Genomic DNA, 20,866 nt, shown 5'->3' with positions numbered 1-20,866 from the left:
ATATATATATATATTATTTCATTTCCATTTTGTATGTCGAAGTACTGAAATAACTAAAACTTAATAAAAAAAACCTATATAGACATAATAAAAAACTAATAAAATGACAACATTACTACAACTGTAACTAAAACTCAAATAGATAACTAATACAAATCAAACTACATTAGTTTATCAGTAATCCTAAAAAAATAACACTGAGCCAAACACACATGCTGAAATAACAACAACTGACTGACATAGTAAGAAATGGTTATAAAAACCTGAAACAGAAGTGAAACTAGTAGGAAAGAGGAGAAATAAAAAGGGATACTTATTCTACACGTTCATATGCATATGAACTCGGGATGTAACGATTACCGGTTTGGCGATAAATCGTGATAAAATACCCCACGGTTAGTATTACCGTTTCATATTTTAATTATCACTAACCGTATTCGATTACCGTGATTTGAACAACTGAGGATAAATAAATACTGTCCAGCACAGGGCTCCAGAGTGCCACCAAATGGGCGCATTTTGCCATCATTTTTTCTGCCCGTGCGACTAAATTTTGTGTGCGGTCGCACTGGCGCGACTACCGCATTTCATATAACTATAAACTATGATAAAAGTTCATCAGCATGCATTGATTAATCCCTAAAAATAAAAATATCGCGACCAAATCATGTGCTGGTGTGACCAACTGAGAAAGTTAGTCGCAAAAGAGCGACCAGTGTGAAGAATGAGTCTGGAGCCCTGAAGCATAAAACACAGTGTTATTACATTAGATATTTGACATTTACATTCGATATCTGACATTTGCATTAGATATTTGAACATGCTATTAGATAAACTGTTGTCAGTCATGTTGTCATTTAAAATCCGGACATCATTGGTAATGTTATTGTTTTAGTTATGCAAACAAAAACTCATTTTATTTGTTGTTTGTTGATTTTAAATTTAAAACTTGGTGAAATGATTTGTGTCAGTACTTTTTGAACATTTCCAGCACATTTTAACAATACCGTGATAATACTGATAACCGTGATTATCTTGGTCACTATAATCGTGATAAGAACTTTTCATACCGTTACATCCCTAATATGAACTGTTCCCACATGACAAAGCAGCTACTAAAACAAGAAAGAAATGAAGCTGTATTTTGATATATTCAGCCAAAGTAGTTTCACTTTAATGTTTGAAATAGTGTAGGCCGATAAATAAACAGTCCAGTGGTCTTACAGCAGAAGACTGCTTGAAATCGGAAATATTCAAAAGCATACCCAGCTTTTTAAGCACTCGAGTGACAGCCCCAGAGCATCCCTCACATGTCATGTCCACAAAAAACTGGTGAGTCTGTCAGGAGAAAAGAAAACATCTTTGATTCAGCTCTATAAGAGAATCAATCTCCAGCTAGCTACAAAGCTAAGAGGAGTTATGCCAGATAAAAAGTGATTTTGAATGTCCACAAATCAGGAAGCAACAAATAAACAGATCTTTCCGAGTTAAATTTTAAATTAAATGTGAAATTACCGTCATGATCGATCAGATTGTCGCTGCAAGCTCAAGTCTAAAGACTCGCTTTTGCTGCTGGACTGTTGCTGTACAGTCAGAGGCAAACGACGCACTGTTTAGTTTAGGGATCATCACTAAATTACTACTATTTTCTTACAAAGCGTACGTTTGAACCACTGAAGGCTGATTTATCCACCTTTTTCTTGTCGTAAAAATGGGCGCGGCCATTTGTAAATTATATGGGTCTGACTTCCGGTCTGGCTTCCGGTCTCATCTGCGTCTAGCTATTTTTAGCTGAGCAAAACAGTTGGTTTTGCTGCTTGGTATTGAAAGTTGGTGTGTCTTATCATATTATTTTAATGTATTATCTTAATTATGAACACACTGGTTTGTAGTGCAAACAGTTTTACCGTTTACTGCACGTTGTTATTCTCCTCGTTATTTACCTGTAGCGGCTAATGAACCGGAAGTCTCAGCCATAGGCTTACTTCCGCGTTGAAGAAAAAGGTGGATACTTCTGCGTCGGACTTACGTCGTAGCTTACGCATAGACGCACACCCATACGCCTAAAGTAGGCGGAGCCAGCCGTCGCCATCTTGGCAGCGCGTCACTCTCGGATAATCGAAAATGGGCAAAGAGGCGGGAGCTGGTTGCTGAGACCACGCCCACCTAGCTCGACAGCAGCGACAATCCACCTGTCACTCAAGTGGCCACGCCCTTAATTATGCAGAACTTTAAGGCTTAATATAATTTAAACGGATGAGTTATAAAAAAATTCACCCCGCTAACAGTTGTCATGAAGGGCAAAATTAGCTATATAGACCAAAATCATTTTTTGAACCAGGCTGTAAACATGTTTTTTTCTGCTGTAAAGTTGGGCATTTTAACATGGGGAGTCTATGGGACTGACTCCGTTTTGCAGCCAGCCTCTAGCGGCCAGTCGATGAATTACAGTTTAAGTCACTTCCGTGTTGGCTTCACGAGAGAGAGCGGGAGGTTGCCGCTCGGTCTTATCATTTATTATACTACACAGCATTATACATCAGTAGTTGTCCGCAACAAACAATGTTGATCTGCCGTAGTACAAGTCATTGTGCAGATTGAAAGAATGCCATCATCTCCTGTTCCGTTGTTGTCTCCTTTTTGTAGTTTTAAATAATGATTTAATGATTTGATATTTATTTGCCGGCGTCACGGCTATAATGCTTCTCCGACGAGCCTGTTTCTTCTTCGGCTTTTGCCGTGGTACTGCGGGTTACACCAGCAACATGCCCGTGGACACTGCAGACTAGCGGTTTGCATGAGTACTGCACATCGACGCGGACAACGACGCAGGAGTATAAATGAAAACTGACGCATAGCCTACAGCGTAGGTCCGACGCAAAAGTATAAATCAGCCTTAAGTATGCATACATATATCCGCTCAAAGTGCAAATACTGTGAGAGACTGTGCTATACTAGTTGTCATGTTTGTTTTACGAGTCAATGAGTTATTTCTGGAGAAATGGACAAGCGTTTTAAACAGTACACACATAATACTACATTTTTAGACGCTCCCTTATTTTGAAGCGCCCACTGCGGCATAAAATGAAATAATAAATTGAAATAAAATACAATTAAATATAACTATATATATATATATATATGTTCATTTGTCTGTGATCACAGAGCCTGTAGATGCAGCGGTCTCCGCAGGGAAGCTTTTGATCAGTGAAGCTATCAGTGGCAGATTACACCCCACCAAAGCAAGCATGGCCTCTGATATCAACTATCAGGATGGTAAACCAATTTCCTTTGCATTATGTGACACTGATTGTGATCTTTATTTATTTATTTTATTTTACTTTTTTTGTGACTAAGCTTAAAAAAAACAAACTGAACTTTTATTCAGCAAAGGACACATTAAATTGATCAAAAGTGATAGTAAAGATATTTATAATATAGGTTATAATTATATAACTATAATGATATTTATAATGTTGCAAAACTTTTCTGTTTCAAATAAATGCTGTTCTTTTGAACTTTCAATTCATCAAAGTGTCCAGAATTTATTAAACTGTGCAACTATTTTCAGAACTGATAATAATAAATATTTCTTGAGCTGCAAATAGTATATTAGAATGATTTCTGCAGGATCATGTGACACTGAAGCTGGGTTCTTGTTTTAGTATCATTGGCATACTATTTTTTTATTTATTATTATTTGAATTTCCTTCCTTCCTTCCTTACCTCTAATAACCCTGCACTGAAGACTTTACCATCATAGGAATAAATTACATTTTAAAATATATTCCAATAGAAATCAGCTATTTGAAATTGTAATAATATTTCACTGTTTTTAGTGTATTTGTGATCAAATAAATGCAGCTTTGATGACCGTAAGAGACTTCTTTTGTTAACATTAAGAAATCTTACACACCCCAAACGTTTGAGGGGTAGCATATGTGTTTTTTTTGTTCAGTGTTTAAGATCATGTTAAAGTAGGGCTGCACTATTAATCGAATTTCTAATCGCAATTACAATTATGGATGTCACATTTACGTAATCGTTCAAAGCGGCAATTAATCGTTCAAAGTCCACTTATGTTATTCTGCACGCTTAAGATGTTTTTTTCTTTCTACATGTTATCTTAAGGGTTTTTCTATTGTTTTAGTATAACATTATAATACCATTCATATTTTTACTTTTTTATAACTTAAAGAAGAAACCAATCCGATGTATATTTGACATTTGAGGCTTGATGCTATAGAAAAGCACTAAAGGTTTTTCAATTAGAGTGTTTCCAGCTTGTTTATTTTCATATAAAAATACGGCATGCAGTTGCATCAAACAATGGTATAAACATCATTCAATGTAAATTGTGATAATCATAATTAATAATCGCAATTGCAATTTCAAGGGATTAATCGACAATTATGATTTTTGTCATAATCGTGCAGCCCTATGTTAAAGGTCCCATATTGTCAAAACTGAAATTTCCTGGCTTTTTTCATTATAACTGAGGTCTAGGTGCTATGTAACTACCATATAAATTTCAAAACAGTCAGTCCACAGTAAAATCAGCACACAGCCTGCATAAAGTAGCTGTGAGTCCCATATTGTCAAAACTGAAATTTCCTGGCTTTTTTCATTATAACTGAGGTCTAGGTGCTATGTAACTACCATATAAATTTCAAAACAGTCAGTCCACGGTAAAATCCGCACACAGCCTGCATAAAGTAGCTGTGATTTCATGAACCGCTGTGACTTCCGTAAAAAGTTGACGTCAGAACTACAGAGTCACCACCCCGAGCACTGCCCACCGTCCCACTCTCCTTTTGCCAAACCCCCAGACAACATCGCGTCCATGCCATTGCTGAGCAACAACAACACGGAAACATGTCGAAAAGGTTCACTTTAACCTCTAAACCAGATCGGCCGACCTGTAACGTTACACTCTCACTCAAAGGATGGACGATCACATCTTACGTGCCAAGATGATATTTTAAACTCCTTATGTAGCTGAACCTGCGCTGGTTTGAATGGGCCGCCTCCAGTTTCCCCCTTGTTTTGCTGCCTCCAGCTAGTGCTGTGAATTCGGCTGACCCTAGTTACCTGTGGTTGGCCTGGCCGTGCGTCACTCAGAAAACAACAGGCCAATCAGAAGAGAGGCTCATGAATATTAATTAGACAGGCCAAAATTGACCTGTTCTCAGCAGAGCTCCTATACCGCAAATATATATTCTTAAGGACATCAAAACCTAAAATAAAACTCCAGAAAGGTGAAAAATATGTGACCTTTAAAGCTATATTTGTGTGTTGGTTCAAGGCCCAGACCTTTCTAGGAGAGATGAGAGCCCCGCTGAAGATGAGCCCATCCATTCACCCGCTTCCCTACGACAGACAGAATATGAACGAATCGGAGGAAGAACAGGATCCTCGTAAGCACTGTCATCTTCACCTATTATAACTTTCATGCTCTTAGACTTGTTTTAATTTTGTGTTCATTTGTTTTTTTGTTTAGGTTTTCTCAGACTATAATTCATTTACTTAAAGGAAATATTGGTACGGGACTCCTCGGCTTGCCTCTGGCTGTCAAGAATGCAGGACTCGTGGTAGGACAGAAAATTTAATTTGGAGATGAATGCTCATATTATATTTTGAACTGTTCTGACCTTGTGTTCTGGTTGCCTTTTATAAAATCGTATATCATCGTAGTAAAATGTGTATAGTTGCACGCACGCTTCTCTCTGAGCTTTCTCTTGTTGTTGTGTCGTTGTGGCAGCTGTATGTATTTATCTGAACATGATCTACTAATGTCAACATCATGTCAGCCTTTCATTTTCATTTCTCTCACGTTTCTCGCAAGTCTTATTATTTTTAAAAATGTCCACACCTAGCGCACCTTTTGGTTTAAGAAGAGGCAATGCAAGTCAAATTGTTGAGCAAATAAAAATGTTGGCTTGTTGCAGAGTTTAAAGAAACAAAAAAAGGACAGTTAATTAATAACATTTATTTTACATCTTTAATGTAATATTTCATTTTCTGTTCACAAGATTTTTTTCCTGCCATCTCAAATGTTTAGGGCTATGTTTTTATAAACAAGTTTTATTGATCAAAAATACAATAAAAACAGTAAAATTGTGTAATATTATTACTATTTAAAATGACTTTTTTTTTTTATATATATATACAGTGGGTACGGAAAGTATTCAGACCCCCTTACATTTTTCACTCTGTTATATTGCAGCCATTTGCTAAAATCATTTAAGTTAATTTTTCTTCCTCATTAATGTACACACAGCACCCCATATTGACAGAAAAACACAGAATTGTTGACATTTTTGCAGATTTATTAAAAAAGAAAAACTGAAACATCACATGGTCCTAAGTATTCAGACCCTTTGCTGTGACACTCATATATTTAACTATCCTTCAAAGCTGAATTTTCAGCATCATTACTCCAGTCTTCAGTGTCACATGATCCTTCAGAAATCATTCTCATATGCTAATTTGCTGCTCAACCATGCTACTTTTTTTCTGGGGTTCTTTAATGGATATAAAGTTCAAAAGAACAGCATTGATTTGAAATAGAAATATTTTGTGACATTCTAAATGTTTTTATTGTAACTTCAGATCAAATCAGTGTGTCCTTCTTGCTGGATAATGTATGTTTCTTAAAAAAATATATCTTACTGACCCCAAACTTTTGAACAAAAGTTCATTTAGATTTTTTTGCTTTCCATCTTATGCACCAAATCAAATCAGGGCTTTGATCGAATGGAAGAGTAATAGTGTACCCTTTCTCAACAGTCTGCTTTATCTGAGGCCTCATTCATGTCCATAGCACAAACTAAGTTTGAAACTAAAGGTTATGGTTATGTTTAAAGACTTAATCACTAGCATCTGACAGTTTTTTTGTGGTCTTCTTTGCCTCTTTCTTTGACTTCTCTCTGCGTGTATGACACAGCTGCACCATTAAAGAGTGCTTGTGTCATTGCACTGCTGAGCCGTGTTTTCAGCCTCTGAAGACCTCTAAAACCTCTCAGCATCAGTTGAGGACACAGGAACAACAAGACACAATCTGACAAGTGTTTCCACCGGATCAAAGATGCCAGACGTGTGGACACGTCCCTGAAGGATGCTTTCTGCTTCACTGCCAGACTTGAATATTATGCTTTGACCTTTTTGTCAGTTGCTTTGTGCAGTTACAGATGTAGTTGCACCCCATTGTTACAATTCATTGTCTTATAAAACCCTTCCTCACAAATTGGAAATGCAATAACCTGTCAGTAACGACATTCATAATGTTGTAAAAATGTTACATTTCAAATAAATGCTATTCTTTTAAACTTCCTGTTTATCAAGTGATCCTAAAAATCAATTTCCACAAAAAATATTAAGCAGCACAGCTGTTTTCAACATTGAAAATAATCAGACAAATTAACATATTCGAATGATTTCTGAAGGATCGTGTGACACTGAAGACTGTGGAGTAATGATGCTGAAAATTCAGCTTTGTTCACAGGAATAAATGACATTTTAAATGAGATCAGTTGAAATCAGTAGAAGAGCCATGACCAACTGTGTTAACATGTTGAGTGCCATGTTAAGGTACTAAACCTCAGACCGTTCCTGGTGGGCTGTATTTGAAATTAACCTTTGCCCCAATGTTCTAGTTGATTAAACATGATTTATCAATAGCTTGTTACTCTCCGTCTCTTCTCATTCTGCAGGTGGGGCCTTTAAGTCTTCTGGCTTTGGGAATCGTGGCTGTACATTGCATGAACCTCCTTGTGAAATGTGCACATCATCTAAGTGCAAAGTAAGAATAAACATGATTTTTAGAAATACTGCCCCTCATGTTCTTGACAAGTGTTTTGATACCTGACATCTGCTTTGTAGGTTTGAGTGTAGTTTTCTTTTGTCTGTCTATCTATCGATCTATCTATCGATCTATCTACACTCTTAAAAATAAAGGTGCTTCAAAAGGTTCTTCAAGCGATGCCATAGAAGAACCATTTTTGGTTCCACAAAGAACCATTTAGTCAAAGGTTCTTTAAAGAACCTTTGACTAAATGGTTCTTTGTGGAACCAAAAATGGTTCTTCTATGGCATCGTGAAGCACCTTTATTTTTAAGGGTGTATGGTCTAATAATTACATTTATGTGTTTTTTCAGGTACATTTTTAGTAGGAAGTAATAAGTAGGGAAAATACTTGTGTGTCTGTCATGCAGTTGGCTGCATGACAGTTAAATCACACACATTTCTTTCTATTTTTCTAAATGAAATGTTGTCTGTATTAAGGATGGGCAAGCCCTTTCTTTCTTACGGAGATGCAGTGGAGTATGGCATGGAGAACGTGTCGTGGCTGAGCAGACACTCTTTGTGGGGAAGGTACAGTAACTGAACGTCTGTGTTTCACTGCTTACAGGGCAGTTTTTAAATTCAGCACTATGTTAAAGTTGACTTGTGTTTGTGCTGTTCTCACCATAATCTTTAACCATTTGTCACATGACTCGTTCAGCACCTGATCTCACTTCACTGTTTCACATCTTGCACATGATAGCACACATACTGTACATAGATGTTATTATAATCTGTGGTATGAAACGTTCCCTGTGAAACGTTAAAAGTTCATTTGATGATATTATATATTTAATGAAACCACAATTTTTAAGACGTTTGTATGCAATAATTAAATGGTGGAAACTGCTGGCTAAAGATTGCAAATTGATTTGTTGTTTTTTTTGTAAAGAGTCAAGGGTTTCAAAAATGCTTGCAGAGCTGCCAAAGGACATAAAATGTATCCTCTAAATGCATCTTGCACATCATACAATCACTGTAAATATATACTGTGATTTAAAGACATGATTTCAATTTGTATAACATTTGTGCTCCGAAAATTGTTTACAATCTGATTTATACAGTGTGTCCCAAAAATGTGAGACTTTGTAAATATGGGATTTCTATTATATAATTATTTTATCAGGGAATATAACCATTTTGTTTACGGTGTATAATTAATAAGAAATATTTAAGATAATGACTGTCTAACTTTTTCTTTTTTTTTAAGAAAAAAAGAAATTAAATCTTTTATATATCAAGGATGCATTAAATTTGTTAAAAAGGAACAGTAAAGACTTATAATTTTACAAATATTTCAAATAAATGCCATTCTATTCAACTCTCCATTCATCAGTAAATCCTGAAAAAAAGTATGGTTTGCACAGAAATATGAAGCAGCACAGTTGCTTTCAACATTGACGCGGCCACACAACTGTGTTCAAACACCTTATAAAAGTGATTTTTGCATAATAGGTCCCCTTTAATGTTTTTTGTGTTCTAGTCCCACTTTATTTATTTATATTTTGTTTATGATGATTATGAAAAAGCATCCTGAAACTGAAATTATACAAAACATTACAAAAACATAATACACAAAATCTATTCTGAATTTTAGGATTGACATGAGTCTAATATCAGTGCACTACGAACTTGAGAAACACTTGTCAGAGTCCCATTACCCATCTTCCCCAAGGGAGATTAAAAATGGATTAACAAAGAGAATCTCAAAAATTATTTGGGAACATGATGGCAATGCATTTTTCCTCAGTTCATCATTTCCCAGATCTATTAAAAGTCAAAACAACCCCAAAAAAGGAAAAAAATAATTATTACTGTCTTACTGGAGTAATGATGTTAAAAATTCAGCTTTGCATCACAGGAATTACATAAATTACGTTTTGAAATAAATAAACATGACATCTCTGGAAACACCCATTGACATCTCTGTTCCCTGCTGACAAACTCAGGTGCAGAGGAGAAGCTGTGGATTCGATGCAAAATCGCAGAAGTGTCAGTCTTGTGTTTCTATTAGTGAGTTTAGTGATTGATGTGTCACTCCAGAGACGATGCTCTTTCATGATTATTTAAGATATCAGCGATACCTGTATGATGCTTTCATTTGTCATTGCACTTCTCATATTTTACATTTACTCCTGATTAGAAAGACTAGCTGATATTCTATGATCAGTTCGACATCAGTGGCTGCAGAAATAAATAAAAAAACGTGTCTAATGTCTGTCTGTTCTGTAGGTTGTATCAGACCGTGAAGCTGCTGTACTCTTTTGGGATCTACATCACTTATGCGCTGCAGTTCTACGTGTCAGCAGAGATCCTAATCCCGCCGGCGGTGGCGCGCTGTGGTCCCAGATGGGCGTTGATGGTGGATCTCGGCATCCGCGTGGCTCTCGTAGGCCTCACATGTAAGCCGCTGCAACACAACACCTTAAAGTGTTAGTTCACCCAAAAATGAAAAATTAGCCCATGCTTTACTCACCCTCAAAGCATCCTAGGTGTATGTGACTTTCTTCTTTCAGACGAATCCAATGGGTGTTATATTAAAAATGATCCTTGCTCTTCCAAGTGAGCTTCAAATCGGAATTGATTTTTTTTGACATGCGCACACTGCACAAATATAGAGTTTCTCACTGTTTGCACATAATAACCACTCTCCTACACAGTTTATTTGTTTTTAACAGCATAATTAATATTTATTCATTTATGGATAAATATACATATAAACCGCTGTGCCGTGCCGCTCATATTTAGGCTATCACACAGTAAAAATGCCCCTCCCCGCGCCCAAAACGGGTTGCCTGTGGATGAGAATCCAAAACAAGGACTGGTGGGAGGTTGTCCTGCTCCACTTCACAGTTGCCAAGTGAAAGGAGAGTTTTATAATGACAGGACACGCATGTATACAACACTTTATTCAAAAGGAAGAACCACTCGTTCTGCGCGGCATACGTCATTATGCTATTTCTGCATCATTGCACATGCGCAGTCCTTTCAGTTTCGGGGTTCAATCCGATCAAGTGTTTACATGCAGTCTCAATCGTATTAGAAAAGGAATAAACCACCCCCTTCAATCCGATCGAAATTTCATTCCGATCGAGCTCAATCGGATCGATTAAGGTGTTTACATGAAGGTTTTTCAGTCCGATTGAGCCGTTAATCCGATTACAAATGGATTATTTGGTTGCATGTAAATGTAGCCAGTGATTCGTGATGAACGCGGAGAGAGAAAAAAAAAGAAAGCCAGTCACGATTTAGAAGCACAAAACGAGGATTTGTAAATAAAAATGTCAGAGGATTTCGATGTAAGCCAAGAGGAGACTGGTTTTCCTTTGGTAAAGTAAGGAAACTTTGCTTCCTTTGCTCCTGTTAACAAACTTGCGAGACTAGCATATTTCACAAGCGCGTGTGTGACGCATACGTCCTACATCATCCGCTGGAATGGCTTGCGTGTTTGACAGAGAGCGGAAGTGAGCGAAAAGTGTTTATAACATTTCAAATATGGATATTTTTCTTACAAAAACGCATCGATTCGATACGGGAGGCCTTTATTCACCCCCCGGAGCCTTGTGAGGCACGTTTTATTATAGATGGATGCGCTTTATTTGACTACTTTTGGACTGTTGAAAAAAAAAACACCCGTCTACCCCCATTCTAAAGCTTGGAAGAGCAAGGATCATTATTAATACAACTCTGATTGGATTCGTCTGAAAGAAGTAAGTCATATACACCCAGTATGCCTTGATGGCGAGTAAAACATGGGATAATTTTGGGTGAACTAACCCGTTAAAACAACTCCAGCAGTCTTTCAGTTAAAACCATCAGCCGTTGAGCCGCTTGCGTCAAAAGTCAGGAGCGTTTTCAACGGCTCATTTGCTTGTGTGCGTGTTCATGCTCAAGGTTGTTCAGCCACTTCACAGAGCATTTGTCATTGTTAGAAGTCTATTTTTACCTTTTGTCACTTTTTCTGAAACAAGCCGGACCTTGAACACAACAGCGAATGTTTTCCGCGTGTGACTCAGCCGCGCGATGGATATTTAGATGGGTGTTGAAAATGAGGTTTGTGTTTTGGTTGTATGAAGTAGGTGGGTCGCATAGAGTGGTTGGGTAGTGAACACGAACATGTGCCTCTTTATCTGTAAATGAAGGAAATCATGTCTTCTTTTTTAAAAATGGTTGTGAATGGCTCACGCACTCTACCAGATCACTCTACTTACATGACAACAGCCACATCCTAGGCCTTTAAACATGTGGCCTAGGCCTTTTTAGAAATATTTATTTCCTTTCAAACCTGAGGTTGTTCATTCCTGTTTGACATGTGAGGTGTGATCTCACATGAGCAGCAGCTGATAGTGTTTCTTCACTAGGAGGCAGTCTTGAGCACTCCTTCATCTTGTTAACACAGCTTTCACTTATATGAGCAGCCTATTAATCTTAGGGTGTATTCACACCTGTCTTCTTTGGTTCGATTGAATCAAACTCAAGTTCCCCTCTTGGTGCGGACCTTTTTGGCAGGTGTGAATACAGCAATCGCACTCGGGTGCGGACCAAACAACCGTACCGAGACCTAGCTGAAGAGGTGGTCTCGGTCCGTTTCCAAACAAACTCTGGTACGGTTCGTTTAAGGTGCGAATATGACCCGACCTCGATCCGACCCAATTGCAGAAATTGCACTCAGAAACATACACCTCGCGCATGTAGTGCTGTTGTTTGCGTTTCAATGGCTTAAATCACTTGTTTTTAAACCACAATGCTTAAAAATGCATGCAAATTATGATTTTTTTTGTGACCATGGCGCACAGCAACATGACGTGAGCACACTAAATAGGCTAAAACTTGCCGCAAAAGTTACCATGAATATGTTGGGGGAAACTAATAAGAAGATTTTTGAATTATTTATTAATTAACTAGTGTTTTCTGAGTCAGTGTCGCAAAGATGAAATTGATGATCCTGACTTGCCATCTCATCATGGACGCGAAAAGAAATGCTTCTTTACGGATTGCATAATGTTTTTTTGGATTTGACCTCATTTCGTTTTGTGGTCATTTAAAGCTTTCTATAGATGTATTCATCATCTGTAAGGAAAATATTCGTTATTGGTTAATTTTTGTGAAGCGCTCCTGTTCAACACCGAGACGGCAAGTGCATGCTATTTGTTTTCTTTATTAGACAAAAGCACAACGTTTTGTTGATATTGTGAGTGCACACAAATAGACCCTTTACAGTTCCGAACAATGTATTATTCTTACCGGTATGAGCAAAAATGGCAGCGCATTTAATTTGTTTCCACCTATGTCCTGAAGCGCGCTTCAGCTTCCACTCTCCGCACAAACGATTGGATATGCTCCTAAGAGCTCACATTTATCTAGGTTAAATGTTTAAACTAGCATTGAGATATGCTTTAAGTATTTTATCTATAGATTTTATTTTCGGCAAGTCGTACTTACAACATCGTATGACATTATCTCATATATTAATGCACCTTACTGCTAGGTTTCATTTTCATAATTTATCGTTTACCCAACATATCTTACACCACTTTTTTTTTTTTTGGAGTGAAACCTTTGTGAAGAACATTCAGTATTATAGTTTTAAAAATATGAAAACATGCACAAATCATTTAGATGGTAGATTATATTTATATAATTCCTATACTAACCAAGACTGCATTTATTTAATAAAAAATATAGTAAAAACAGTATTACTGTGACATATTACTGCAATTTAAAACAACTATTATTCCCGTCATGGCTAAGCTGAATTACATGGAATATAAATATAAAACAGGTCATTTTTACTCACAATTCTGAGTTTATATCTCACAATTCTCACAATTGAATTGTTTTTTTTTTAAGAATTTTGAGATGTAAGCTCTATCCTTGCATATTAATATCTCACAATTATGAGTTTTTGTTGCACTTCTGGGGAAAAAATGTCAGATTTACAACAAAAAGTTGGAATTGTAAGATATAAATACATAAAGATAGAGTTTCCATTTTGCAATTGTGAGATGAAGAAAAGTTATAGAGATATAGACTTGTAACTGCGAGAAAAAAATTCTGAAGTCTGTTACCTTTTTGGGGGAAGTCGTGGCCTAATGGTTAGAAAGTCGGACTCGTAACCCAAAGGTTGCGGGTTTGAGTCTTGTACCGGCAGGGATTGTGGGTGGGGGGAGTGAATGTACAGCGCTCTCTTCCACCTTCAATACCACGACTGAGGTGTCCTTGAGCAAGGCACCGAACCCGCAACTGCTCCCCGGGCGCCGCAGCAAAAAATGGCTGACCACTGCTCTGGGTGCGTGTTCCCGGTGTGTGTGTTCACTGCTGTGTGTGTGTGCACTTTGGATGGGATAAATGCAGAGCACTAATTCCGAGTATTGGTCACCATACTTGGCCACATGTCATGTCACATTTTTTATTTTGTCATGGAAATGCATGGAAAAACTATTTATTAATGGAGTAAAAAGGACTGTATGAAGAATTGGAGAAATCAATATGCTCCTAGTGTTTCTGTGTTGTTGCTCATGTCGACCTAGTTGCTTTGAACTGGTTTAAAGCGGAAACATTAAAGCAGTATTAGCAGGGACCATTTCAGCGGTCATGTTAATGGCTTTCAAGCGTGGAGGGAAAATTGTCAGCATTGTGGTGTTGGTATGGAGTCGGATGTGCAGCTGTGAGATTATATTTGGTTATTAGTTAAATTGAGCATTGTAAACATTGTTTTTTTGCAAACTTTCGTGTGATAATGTCACAGGTGACATGGGCCGGAAGAGATTTGACTTTCTTTTTCAAATCGCCCAAGGCATTGTGCTTGATGTTTTTGTTTGGCTTTTTGAGAATAGAAGTGAATGAAAATGTCATGTGACGCAGTAGATGTGATGTGAAGAGTAATGCATGTTTATCTCCTCACCTGAATGTAAAACTATTTATTAATGGAGTAAAAAGGACTGTATGAAGAATTGGAGAAATCAATATGCTCCTAGTGTTTCTGTGTTGTTGCTCATGTCGACCTAGTTGCTTTGAACTGGTTTAAAGCGGAAACATTAAAGCAGTATTAGCAGGGACCATTTCAGCGGTCATGTTAATGGCTTTCAAGCGTGGAGGGAAAATTGTCAGCATTGTGGTGTTGGTATGGAGTCGGATGTGCAGCTGTGAGATTATATTTGGTTATTAGTTAAATTGAGCATTGTAAACATTGTTTTTTTGCAAACTTTCGTGTGATAATGTCACAGGTGACATGGGCCGGAAGAGATTTGACTTTCTTGTTCAAATCGCCCAAGGCATTGTGCTTGATGTTTTTGTTTGGCTTTTTGAGAATAGAAGTGAATGAAAATGTCATGTGACGCAGTAGATGTGATGTGAAGAGTAATGCAGTTTATCTCCTCACCTGAATGGTTTTTCATGCATGACCCAGTATGAACACATATGTGATCATATTAGATATTATTTAGCAGAATAAAGAAAACTGACTTCAGGTGACTCTCAACCCTCAAGTTGTTCAGCCTGTATGAGTTTCTTTGTTCTGTTGAACACAAAAGGAGATATTTTGAAGAATATTGGTAACCAAACAGTTGACGGTAGCCATTGACTCCTATAGTATAGAAAAAAGCACTATAGAAGTCAATGGCTACCGTCAACTGTTTGTTTGCCAACATTCTTCAAAATATCATCTTTTGTGTTCAACAGAATAAATACAGGTTTGAAACAACTTGAAGGTGAGTAAATAGTGAGACAATTTTCATTTTTAGGTGAACAATCCCTTTATGATTTTTCTCTTTTATAGAAACCTATCACTCTATGCGCTACACTTTTAATAAAAGAGATAACAAATAGAAAAGAAGATGCTGACAGTTCACAGTGAGTCAAGCTGTTCACATTTTTCTCAAATGAAATGGCAAGAATAAAAACCTTTGTTGTTATTCATTGCTTAAAGCACATAACTGAGAGTGCATAACAATCCAAGGCAAGGTGCCTTAACAATGAGACTTTGGCTTGAAAAGGTCAAATTGTAACAAAAAGTGTAGTTCAATCTTTCTTTTGCACCCATTTCCCTGGAAGACAAGTTGTGAAGAAGGAATGTTCAATAGCGCCCAGCTGATGTTATATGTTAATACGTTATTTAAAAAAAAAAAAGAATTTTTTTTTTTTTATTCCAATCCAGTCTCAAGTAATATCTCATTTTTTGTTTCCAAATATGCATTAAATCGAACAACCCAAAGACTGAATAAACTCACAGCCAAAAATTGTTTCTCCGTGTTAAAATCAGAGTTGTGATTTAGCAGATCAATTACAGGGTGTAAGGCCTGTGATTGTGGGTCAGCTTTCTGAATATTAATCACACGGGATGCGAGTCTCTGAGGTGAAGATGCAGTTAAAGCACCTTCACAGTTCATAACGCGCTGCGTCGGGCAGTTACAAATGGGCATGTCCAGGAGTACCTAATCAAAGCTTGTGCCGACCGCAATCTGTTGTCATTTCCTCAGAATGATACTTTGACAGAGTGCTGGACGCTCCACTAAGCATTTAGTTCAGACGGTCTTCAGCTACCAGACATTTTTAGCCATTCATCCCGCCCTCCATTTGAATGTCACTGACTTCGGGTCAAAGCTGTGGAGCCAACAAATACATTTGTGCTTAATACAGTTAAGTTGACAGTCCTTCCTGTCACAGCTGGCATAATGTGTACCTCTTGTCTGATTATCACTGCAAAAAAAAAAAACTTAAAGCACTTGAGAAGCAAAACTGCATAAAATTTGTATTTTTATAGCATAATTGTCAATGTTATTTTGTTAAAACTTTTAAAAACGAATTCTTTATACCATTCAAAAGTTCGGTGTCTGTAAGATGTTTTTTTTTCTGAGATTCCAGAAAAATGTTTGCAACATTGGTATTAAAAAGAAATGTTTCTTGAGCAACAAATCAGCATATTATAATGATTTCTGAAGGATCAATGATCCAATGATACTGAAAAATTCAGCCTTGATCACAGAAATAAATTACATTTTTAAAATATATTAAAATAGAAAATAGTCATTTTAAATTGTAATAATATTCCACAATATTACTGTTTTTAATGTATTGATTCAATAAAAGCCCAACTTTTAAATGGTAGTGTAAATTAAAGCAGTTCAGTATTATAATTTTTTTACTTGCTGGTTAAAACACAGGACATTTTAGAGTATTAAATTCAATATTTTCAAAATGAAACACAAATACAACAAGGATGTATTTTTTATATTTTAATTTTAATGTGGTTTTTGCTCTTTTAAAATTATTATTTTATTATTATTAATAGTAGTAGTAGTAGTAGTAGTAGTATTATGAATGCTATTTTTTAGTGGGTCATTGAGCCATAAATGCAACAAAATTTTGTGAGGTTTATGCCTAAAACAAGAGCAAAAATCAATAAATTGGGGGAAAATAATCAACTTAATTCAGGATATGATATATACACTGTCGCAAGTACCAATATGCAAAAGCCTTGTTTTAAGGATGTTTGGATCATTGAAATTACACTGTGTTATATCTGCCATATATTGAACTTTCTCATAACGACAACCCCTCGATACTTCAGTCTTTGTGTTTTCCAACTTCTGTCCTGGTTTGCAGCTTCGCTGGACGTTTTCAGTCCATTGGGACGATCTCAGTGTAAGCATAGAGTAAAGTACAGCATTCTTCTGTCTGCACAGCAACTTGCATCAGTATTCACTCTGTAGCATTAGTGTGTTAACGCGGTTCCTTCCTTTTTTAATTCTGAATCCAAAATCAAACACTGCAGACTCTCCGCGTTGCCTCATTGAGGACAGACAGGATGTGGTTGACAGTGCCTTTGTCTTGGAGATGAAGAGAGACCAAGAGTGTGCAGCATATGACATCTTATTCGAAGATCTCCAGAGAGAAGCTAGAGGGCCTCATCTACTGTAGTGTGCAGAGCTGAGGCTCTTCTTCCTCCTCGTATGATCACAAGTGTATGCAGAATCCATCAAAGGCCAGCAGTGGCTGGGCTGTGCTGATTGTGTGGATGCAGTAAGCATGTGTCGCAGAGAATAACGTCAGAAGACAAGAGCACTGCGTTTGGCAAGAGGACAGATCCTTGATGCTTAAAGGGCTTCACTGCTGACTGACATATAGTTGGCATATAGAAATAGTTTATAGAGTGCCGTTTGCGCAAAAGAATAACATCACTTCAAAAGCAGGGATCAGTTACAGAACATACGCATATATACTTGCCAGAAACACATCAACATACAAAATCCAAATATGTAGGTGAGAGTGGGTTAGTTGTTCCAATGGGAAGTTGTCACAAGGGCTATATTATTTGTCATGTTTTAAAAGAAAAGTTGTTGAAAATTAACCTCAGATACTCATTAGATCACTTGCTCACTAATGGATCCTCTGCAGTGAACGGGTGCTGTCAGAACGAGAGTCCAAATAGCTGAAACGGTTCGCTTGGAACCCCAACCGAGGTGGTACTAAAAAAAGTACCAGGTACTGTACCCAGTGAAAAAACGTACCGAGCCACACCGTGCCGTACCATGCAGTGGAAAAGCGCCATTATATTGTCCGTTTGTCCCTCTTACCACGGAATAGTTTGGTTCAGGCTGTATTTCAGCTGGGACTGATGGATTCTTTTCGAAGGCTAATTGACATGTCACGATCGAGTCTCTTTAATAGCTAATTAACCTCTTCGGGCTTGTGTAGTTGTATTGAAATATATATTTGAGGTGCAAACATCTTGCTTTCTAGCATGGTGTTTTGACATGGAAATGACACAATACCAAGGCTATATATTGCTGAAGCACTCATAATAAGGAAACTTATAAGCTGAGGAACAATTTTTAATAGTTTTAATATTTGTAATTTCAATTACATTAATGTCGGGATGAATTTCGAATTATTTCATTACTTTGTAGTGCTACTTTTGCAGTTTGTATTAGCATTTTTTAAATCAGATGGTTTCTGATTGGTTGTCAGCGTTTTTTTTCCTGAAAGTGATTTGCAACATTATTGTTCCTGTGTGACATTGTTACCATAGACTCCCTGTTCTCATAGAATTGGTACAATTAAAACTTTATATTTATTGTCTTTGGTGTGAAATAGCTCCTTAGTCTATTCTAATATCCCTGCAACTAACAGAAGTCATTTTTAGCAGTTGATCTTATGAATTCTGTGATGTTTTCTGCTATCAGTTGGTTTCTTTCACTCAAACATTCCATCCTGTTTAATAAAATAGCATATGTCTGTATAATAATATAATATCAAAACTTGGTTAAAAAATAAGATTTTTAAATGTTTTTGGAAGTAGTCTCTTATTCTTAGCAAGGCTGCATTTATTTGACAAAATACAGAAAAATTAGTAATGTTATGAAATATAATTACAATTTTTAAGTAGTTGTTTTATATTTGAATATATGTGCTGATTTGCTGCTCAAGAAACATTTCTGTTCACGTCTGTTCTGTTCACAAAACTTCATTGTGCTTTCCTTTTTTTCAGGATTCTTTTTTAAAAATATAAAGTTCAAAAGACCAGCATTTATTTGAAATAAAAAATCTTTGTAACATTTTAAATGTTTTCACTGTTACTTTGAACAATTTAATGCATTCTTGCAAAAAAAATTAAAATTCTAAAAAATAAAAAAAAAACTTACTCTGAACTTCTTAATGGTAGTGTACCTCCTGTTTGGCATCCTTTTAAATTTCTTGCCATTTTGTAAATAATCAAGTTATAATTGGCTAAGTTTTAGTGCAGAGTTTGACTAGAACATATTAATGACTTTTTTATAGAAACACTTCTTTAAACTACAACACAAGCATATTCATTTTTGTAGAGTTACAGAGATAATTATGTACTTCATAACACAAATGGCCCCAGGCGTGACATTGCATTAACTTTCGGCTCATTTGTCCTGTAGTGCCCAGCGAAACAGACCAAAGAAAACTAAGAAACTAATACTTCCCTCTCCTCACATAGCCTCTTTCTGAAAGATTGAAACTGTCGATCAACTTGTTCACTTCAGAAACTAATGAGAGCTTCTCAAGGTCTTTTGATGTTGAGGCTGAGCTGTAATTGGTGTGTCAGCAGGGACTGTGTACTTGTATCTCTCCAGATGAATGAGCAAATAGATCTGTGCATCCCTCCACGCTCCTCCATCACCCCAGCTGTATACAGTATTTAGATGAACCCCAAAGGCCGTGGAAATGCACAGCAGGAGATGGACAAAAAAGTAGCGCATGTTCGTCACGTCGCAACTAAGTCAATCCAGTTTAAAGCTATCAGATTGAGAAGAGACCATGGCCATGATGTGCTTCATCCGTGTTCGCCAGTGTCTCAACTGAAGGATATTTGATCCGACTGCTGTTATAAAACATGCAGCAGTTAAGTGGTGGTTCTTGAAATCACGAAACCTTTTAAAAACATCAGTCACTCTACAAAAACAGACATGTGTATCATAAAGATAAGGCTATCATCTGTCCTCTCAAAGTCACTAAGAAGTGAGCTCCTGCTATATTTAAGGCAACAAGAATATATTGAGAACATTAGATTAATGTAGCGTTTGGCCTGAAAGGATTTTAAAATCCCTAGTTTACCTTGTCCTTTGGCTCATGATCACTGACCTGGTTATGTAAAGTGTTTTTCATGTTGTTTGCTTTCAGATTAATGAGGTCTTATGAAAGTTGTTGTAGTCCTGTTCTTCTGTTGTCAGCCTTATTAATGTTTTTCCTTTATTGAGGTTGAAGAAAAGAGCGCAGTGTGTAGACGTCAGATCATGCAACAAAGCTGTTATGAAGGGTACACAACACTGTTACAAAAACTATTGAGCTACAGGTGTGCTGTGCTGCTGGCAACATCCTCGCTGAAACAACCTTATAAATGAAATGAAATGCTCTTCATGAGCAGCAACTCGTGTGAAACATACAGTAGACTTAAAGGGATAGTTCACCACAAAATGTGAATGTACTCACCCTCAGGAAATCCAAGATGTAGTCTAGATGAGTTTGTTTCTTCATCAGAACAGATTTGGAGAAATGT

General features: G+C 36.8%; 1 protein-coding gene and 1 long non-coding RNA gene across 2 annotated transcripts in view; one reads left to right on the top strand and one right to left on the bottom strand.

Annotated features, from left to right (window-relative positions):
* Positions 1–1,662, bottom strand: part of LOC107598367 (uncharacterized) — a 5,680-nt gene extending 4,018 nt beyond the window's left edge. The window contains exons 1-2 of the long non-coding RNA XR_001610554.1: positions 1,516–1,662; positions 1,266–1,338 (exon numbers count right to left, since the gene is read on the bottom strand). This is a non-coding gene — a long non-coding RNA (uncharacterized lncRNA). The remainder of the gene's footprint in view (positions 1–1,265; positions 1,339–1,515) is intronic.
* A 1,488-nt stretch (positions 1,663–3,150) lies between these two features.
* The window catches only part of LOC107598348 (proton-coupled amino acid transporter 1-like), a 37,456-nt gene continuing 19,740 nt past the window's right edge, over positions 3,151–20,866 (top strand). The window contains exons 1-6 of the mRNA XM_016289657.1: positions 3,151–3,276; positions 5,306–5,417; positions 5,501–5,591; positions 7,713–7,801; positions 8,284–8,373; positions 10,072–10,244. Of these exons, the coding sequence (XP_016145143.1) occupies positions 3,249–3,276; positions 5,306–5,417; positions 5,501–5,591; positions 7,713–7,801; positions 8,284–8,373; positions 10,072–10,244 (583 nt within the window). The 5' untranslated portion in view covers positions 3,151–3,248. The remainder of the gene's footprint in view (positions 3,277–5,305; positions 5,418–5,500; positions 5,592–7,712; positions 7,802–8,283; positions 8,374–10,071; positions 10,245–20,866) is intronic.

Source organism: Sinocyclocheilus grahami, unplaced genomic scaffold (genome assembly GCF_001515645.1).
Source record: "Sinocyclocheilus grahami isolate Dianchi unplaced genomic scaffold, SAMN03320097.WGS_v1.1 scaffold250.1, whole genome shotgun sequence".
NCBI classification, from domain to species: domain Eukaryota; kingdom Metazoa; phylum Chordata; class Actinopteri; order Cypriniformes; family Cyprinidae; genus Sinocyclocheilus; species Sinocyclocheilus grahami.
This window is presented reverse-complemented; position numbering and strand designations above follow the sequence as displayed.